The sequence below is a fragment of the Physeter macrocephalus genome, chromosome 16, assembly GCF_002837175.3.
Source record: "Physeter macrocephalus isolate SW-GA chromosome 16, ASM283717v5, whole genome shotgun sequence".
NCBI classification, from domain to species: domain Eukaryota; kingdom Metazoa; phylum Chordata; class Mammalia; order Artiodactyla; family Physeteridae; genus Physeter; species Physeter macrocephalus.
This window is the reverse complement of record NC_041229.1, coordinates 63,224,383-63,231,245: the sequence shown is the minus strand read 5'-3', so window position 1 is coordinate 63,231,245 and position 6,863 is coordinate 63,224,383. Positions and strand designations below refer to the sequence as shown.

Sequence of the window (6,863 nt, the reverse complement as noted above, 5' to 3'; positions counted from 1 at the left end):
CCAGTTAGAATGGGCATCATCAGAAAATCTACAAACAACAAATGCTGGAGAGGGTGTGGAGAAAAGGGAACCCGCTTGCACTGTTGGTGGGAATGTAAATTGATACAGCCACTATGGAGAACAGTATGGAGGTTCCTTAAAAAACTAAAAATAGAATTACCATATGACCCAGCAATCCCACTACTGGGCATATACCAAGAGAAAGCACAATTCAAAAAGACACATGCACCCCAATGTTCATTGCAGCACTATTTACAATAGCCAGGTCATGGAAGCAACCTAAATGCCCATCGACCGACAAATGGATAAAGAAGATGTGGCACATATACACAGTGGAATATTACTGAGCCATAAAAAGGAACGGAATTGGGTCATTTGTAGAGACATGGATGAATGTAGAGACTGTCATACAGAGCAAAGTAATTCAGAAATAGAAAAACAAATATCATATATTAACGCATATATGTGGAACCCAGAAGAATGGTACAGATGAACTGGTTTGCGGGGCAGAAATTGAGACACAAATGTAGAGAACAAACGTATGGACACCAAGGGAGGAAAGCGGTGGGGGTGGGTGGTGTAAAATAAATAAACTCAAAATGGATTAAAGACCTAAATGTAAGGCCAGACACTATAAAACTCTTAGAGGAAAACATAGGCAGAACACTCTGTGACATAAATCACAGCAAGATCCTTTTTGACCCACCTCCTAGAGAAATGGGCGGAGCAACTGACAGAGGATTAATCTCCAAAATTTACAAGCAGGTCATGCAGCTCAGTATCAAAAAACAAACAACCGAATCCAAAAATGGGCAGAAGCCCGAAATAGATGTTTCTCTAAAGAAGATATACAGATTGCCAACAAACACACGAAAGGATGCTCAACATCACTAATCATTAGAGAAATGCAAATGAAAACTGCAATGAAGTATCACCTCACACCAGTCAGAATGGCCATTATCCCAAAATCTACAAACAATAAATGATGGAGAGGGTGTGGAGAAAAGGGAACGCTCTTGCAGTGTTGGTGGGAATGTAAATTGATACAGCCACTATGGAGAACAGTATGGAGGTTCCTTAAAAAACTAAAAATAGAACTACCATATGACCTAGCAATCCCACTACTGGGCATATACCCTGGGCATATACCCTGGGCATAAATCAAAAAGAGTCATTTACCACAGTGTTCATTGCAGCTCTATTTACAGTAGCCAGGACATGGAAGCAACCTGAGTGTCCATCGACAGATGAATGGATAAAGACGATGGGGCACATATATAGAATGGAATATTATTCAGCCATAAAAATAAACAAAATTGAGTTATTTGTAGTGAGGTGGATGGACCTAGAGTTTGTCATACAGAGTGAAGTAAGTCAGAAAGAGAAAAACAAATACCATATGCTAACACATATATATGTAAAAAAAAGAAAGGGTTCTGATGATCCGAGGGGCAGGCCAGGGATAAAGATGCTGATGTAGAGAATGGACTTGAGGACACGGGGAAGGGGAAGGTTAAGTTGGGACGAAGTGAGAAAGTAGCATTGACATATATACACTACCAAATGTAAAATAGATAGCTAGTGGGAAGCAGCTGCATTGCACAGGGAGATCAGCTCTGTGCTTTGTGACCACCTGGAGGGGTGGAATAGGGAGGGTAGGAGGGAGAGGCAAGAGGGAGGGAATATGGGGATATATGCATACATATGGCTGATTCACTTTGTTGTGCAGCGGAAAGTAGCACAACATTGTGAAGCAATTATATTCCAATAAATATGTTAAAAAAATAATAAAATTGACAGTATAAAGAAAAGTACTCGGCAATCTGTGTCAATGTCAGTGATACAGTGATAATATGACTTACTGAGAAATTGAGGGGAAAACTAAAGGAAATGCTTTCTGAACAGAGCTAAGAAAAAGATAACTATTTTTTGATCAACAAAATAATGTCAAAAATGGGAAATTTAATTAAAGATTATTTGCAAGTTTGTGGATATATATATATATATATATATATATATGTAGTAAAATTTGAAGGCTATGGTAAGCATTCTTTTAGGAGTACTGCTTATAATGAAGGAACTCAGCTACATTTTAAATATTTACATTATGAATACTTCTTTCATTTTCTTATAAAAAGTACTTTAAAATCAGTATTCTCAATGCATGTATAAAATGATGCCTTACACATCTGACATGGGACTTTTCTACACCTGTAGAGAGAAAGCACTATTTTTCCTCTACAGAAAGGCTGTTATTTGCAGGTCTACTCTACTGCTCTGAGTCACTGATGGTTACAGGCTTTTATATTTAACCTGAAATGCAAAGCATTTTTTTCTAAGGCCTAAAGTAAAATCGTTTTGCAAAGTGCATAAGGGTACATTCTGAGTTTTGTCTTGCTACATATACTTGAAAAACAAGGTCAAGCATTTGTTAAAAAGGATGGGTGGGTGGGTGGGTGTGTGCGTGCAGCTGCACGCATTGGTATCAGTTGTATTCTTTCTTCCCTCTACCTGCCTGGTGGGTACTCTTTATGTACCTTTTCCAGTGCTCACCATTATGAGTTTTAATCACAGCAGGAGAATTTTTTCGTACGACTTTGATGAAAGGTCATACTTATTGGGCCGACTTTTTTTCTGTCTAATAATCTTAGAATATGCTGTATGTATTACCTGGGATAAATACAAGTATAGCATTTCGGAATTTTGCATCTACTCACAAATGAGATTGGCCTGTAAGAACTCCTCCCTTTTCTAGAACACTGCCATGATCTGATTTTGGTTATTCTAACTGAATGAAATGAATTGGATGGCTTTCATTGCTATGAAACAATTTACATATATGGGAATCATCTATTCACTAAAAGTAGGAAAGAAATCTGGCATAGAACTTCCTGAATGAAATGATAAATGCTATGAATAAAAATAAAGCAAAGTAAGGGGATAGAGTGAATGGGTCTGCTGTTTCAGATGAGGTGGTTAGTAGAGGTCTCTCAGATGAGCAGAAATCAGCATGAGGTGAGGGAACAAGTCATGCAAATGTCTGAGGGAAGAGCATCCTAGCAGAGGAAGTGGAAGGGCCAAAGCCATGAGAAGGGAGCATGCTTGGCATATGCAAGGAACAGCAAGGAGACAGGTGTATCTAGAGCAAAGGAGAGAATGGTAAGATTTGAAATCTGAGAGGGAGCGAGGGAGGGTTCAGTTTATTTGGGACCTTATAGGCAAGATTCAACAGAACCTACATTTCTTTTTCATTTCTGTTCATCTTAAATTTTGTCCCTGAATCATGTTTTTCTCTTTTTGATTCGACTGCTCATGTGGTATATTTTTTATCCTTTCTTTTTCTGTTTTTAATAAAGTTTTCTTTTAAGTACAACTTTGCTTTCATTCTGTAAGGTTCATGGTCAAAAGTCACATGGCCATCTCCAAGCTGCAAGGGATGCTAGGAAATGGAGGATTTTAATTAGCATACTGCTGTCCCAGACAAAAATCAGGATTCTGTTTATAAGGAAGAATGGGGGAATAAATATTGGATAAACTACTAGCAATATCTTTCATAAAATCCTAAGGGCCTGGGGGATTTTCCTGCAGATTCCCATGCTATACAGATTGTTACAAAGCATTGCGAGATGGAAAGATACCCAATTTATTTTATAAAGCTGCCAGGATCTTGTATCAAAACCTGACAAAGATGAGTGAAAAGGAAAATTATAGACCAGTTTAACTTATGAATATAACTGTGAAAAGTCAAAATACAAACATTTCAACTTTTCAGCACATTGAAAGAATCATCCATCATGATCATGTAGGGTTCATACTATAAATGTAAGAATGCTTTAATAATAGGAAAGCTTTTAATACAATACAGCATATCAAAAGATCTAATAAGAAAAAATATGGTGATCACAGTAGATAAAGATTTGATCAACGTTAGCCCTTGTTTCTGATTAGAAAATCAGTCTTAGACAATTAAAACTAGAAATATATTTCTTTAATGAAATAAAGATGTCTAACTCCTATTCTGGTCAAGTTTATTCCAGTACAAAGAACAAAGGTATAGTCCATATACCCCTGCCTTATCAATCTATGACTTCAAAGTACACTTTTAAGTAATACCTGAAGTAGGATGGCACAAAACCATAATGATGTACTCCCAGTTACTTCTGGAAGTTTCTCAAAGTATTCTCTTTCATGTGCTGCAGAACATATACCCCTCCTTCCTCAGCTCACATCTCTCTGACTTGCCACCATACAGCTGCAATAACTCTAGTTAGGTAGAATGATGGGCATACCTGTTCTTCACTCAGGGAAAAATAGCACCCACTAGTTCCTATTTTTCTGTTTGAGAATAAAAATGAGGATACTTCTAATATTGCCTTTGAACTTTTAGAATTAGATAGTTTTATAAAATCAAATTATCTACTCCTTTGTGAAGTGTGTGATATGGCTTTGCTCTGACAATAAGTAGACTAAGGCTTATTAACTTCTGAAACCACAGTAGTGTACGTTTTATATCAGTATTTTTAAGTCTTTTTTCTTTTTACCACAACCCACACTAAGAAATACATTTTAAACTGTGACCAAGTGTACACACACACGCACACACACACATTCTGTACATTCATATCTATATAATTTTTTTAAAGTTTCACAAAACTTACCAAGGATCTATGCAAAATACTCTCATATATATCTATTCTATCCTACTTCATTAAAAAAAATTGATATCAACCCACCAAATTTCCATAGACCATGCTTTTTTAGCAGTTTTATGATTCTGTACAGAGGGTGATTCTTTTGACTGTTAAGTAAATAAAATGTCTGGAGTTCAAGAATTCAGTTTTGGAAGATGAGAATGTATTGGTTTTTAGAAATATGTTCTAATTTTGTTGTAAATATTAACTTTCATGTATAGGCAGGATGCTTTTGGTGCTAGTTGCTAGTTTTTCTTTGATTTCTAGGAGGGTGATTGGATAAGAAAGAATTTTCTAAATGGTGATTTCTTTTCTACCGCAGCTCTCATGTGTGACTGTAAGTCTAGTACATCATTAACCTAAGGACCTCACCACTTGGAAGTTACAGTTTTCGCCATCAACTTACCTTATCTTTTTTGGTCTGGTTTTTTTCCTCAAACAGTGGAAACATCTTTCTTTCAAGCAGCTTTTGTTGAAGAGTTAAGCAAATGGCTGATAGCAGCTGTGGTAAAAAATCCACAAAATGCCCCAACTGTTCATCTGCTTCTCAGAAAAATGTACTTTGTGTATGTTCTTGTAAAACAAAGCTTTCTCCAGTGTCAGTGGTGGAAATGTCACAGACATCAAGCATTGGTAGTTCAGAATTTATAGTTTCACCAGAGAGAAAAAAAGAAAGACAAGCCAGCAAAGATATTACCTCTGGAAAAGATTTGGTAAATATTGAAGATTGTACATCTCAACACAAGTGGATGTCCCATTCCCTGATCCCATCCCTAGATTCATCCATATCCCATGGACCCTTGTCAGCCAATTCATTGCCTTCTTAACTATTTAAGTAACATTTTTTTCTTACATAAGAGGTGAGGAAAGTTGGTTGGTAATTTCTTTTATGCTGTTTCCAATGACTGCCCAAATTAATGATTTCTCAGGATTATGAATAATTCAGAATGTTACTCCAGCTTCTTTTTTTAAAAATGGTTTATATGGAAATGAATTGGTTTTCCAATTGAATTAAATCTGAATTTGGGGGCATTTTCTTCAGCTGATGCAGAATGAGATTTATGGTTGTGGTTAAATATAGGGTGGTTATAACTTAAGACAGTTCCTGGTTATCACTTGAGACAGTTCCTGGTTATCTAGATGGAATATCAAGTATACCTTACAAAATTGACTTGCATTAGTTACAATCTATGACTACCCAGTTGGATGGGTTTTGGTATATTCGCCTTTATAGAGAAGAGGCACTGTGGAAGATTGTCATTGATATAGCACAACTTTGGAGACAGAGAGCAGTAAGTTTAAGAAAAGTTAGGTTCTCAGCCCTCAAGTTTGTACCTTTTTCACATTTTCACCCTAAACTGTTATTTCTGATTTGTATTATGGTGTAGTTTTTGCCATATAGGTGTCTCTGAGTGAATTATTGCTATGTTATCTTCATTCAAAGCATATTTTGTGAATGTCTGGCCAGTAATTTTTTGTGTATAACCTATTTGAGATGACTGTTATGTCTTGAAACAAGGGTGATTGAGAAAGCTGTGAAGTTGCCTTGTCTTGTGATGTTAAAGATTTTAAGTCCTGATTTATCTTCTATGCAAGTTATCATGTATACTTGCCTGAATTCAGGAGATTAGATTGAATAACTTCTTAAGGCCTCTTTTAGCCTAATGAGTGAATGAATTATATAGGGCGTAGAATTTGAAAAAAACAGTAAACTATCTTGCACACAATAAATATCTTGACACACATTAAAGATTTGTCAGATTATTATATCTTAAAGTTAATATTAAAATTTCTTTTTGGTCCAAGCCCTCAAAAACCTCAAATGTAGAGAGAAAATCATCTCAACAACAGTGGGGTCGAGGCAACTTTACAGAAGGAAAAGTTCCTCACATAAGGATGGACAATGGAGCTGCTATTCAGGTATATAGAGAGCAAACTGAAGCTACTAGAAATTTTCCAGTTTCTTCTAAGTCAGTGTTAATGGCAAAAATGATTTAAAAGTAAGTCTCTAAGGAAAAGAAAGAGGAAACTTACCACGTTTAAGTATGTCAAAGTCTTTACTAAAGAAAATGCAGATTAATTATTTTTTCTGTTCATAGAGGTGCAAATGGACTTTAATAATTAAAGTGGAGAGCATTTTTATTAGACAAAATGAGAACATTTTGTTCTCTA

General features: G+C 36.0%; 1 protein-coding gene across 6 annotated transcripts in view; it reads left to right on the top strand.

Moving 5' to 3' along the window:
- STK33 (serine/threonine kinase 33) overlaps positions 1-6,863 on the top strand; it is a 176,872-nt gene that overhangs the window by 94,704 nt on the left and 75,305 nt on the right. For 4 of the 6 annotated variants that reach the window (XM_028501581.1, XM_024118912.2, XM_007115862.2 and 1 more), the window contains exons 1-2: positions 5,085-5,404; positions 6,498-6,611. The exons of 1 other annotated variant lie outside the window; for it this stretch is intronic. In XM_028501581.1, the coding sequence (XP_028357382.1) occupies positions 5,180-5,404; positions 6,498-6,611 (339 nt within the window). In that variant the 5' untranslated portion in view covers positions 5,085-5,179. Of the gene's footprint in view, positions 1-5,013; positions 5,405-6,497; positions 6,612-6,863 lie in introns of those variants that run through there. One more of the 6 variants, XM_055091390.1, reaches the window with a different exon arrangement.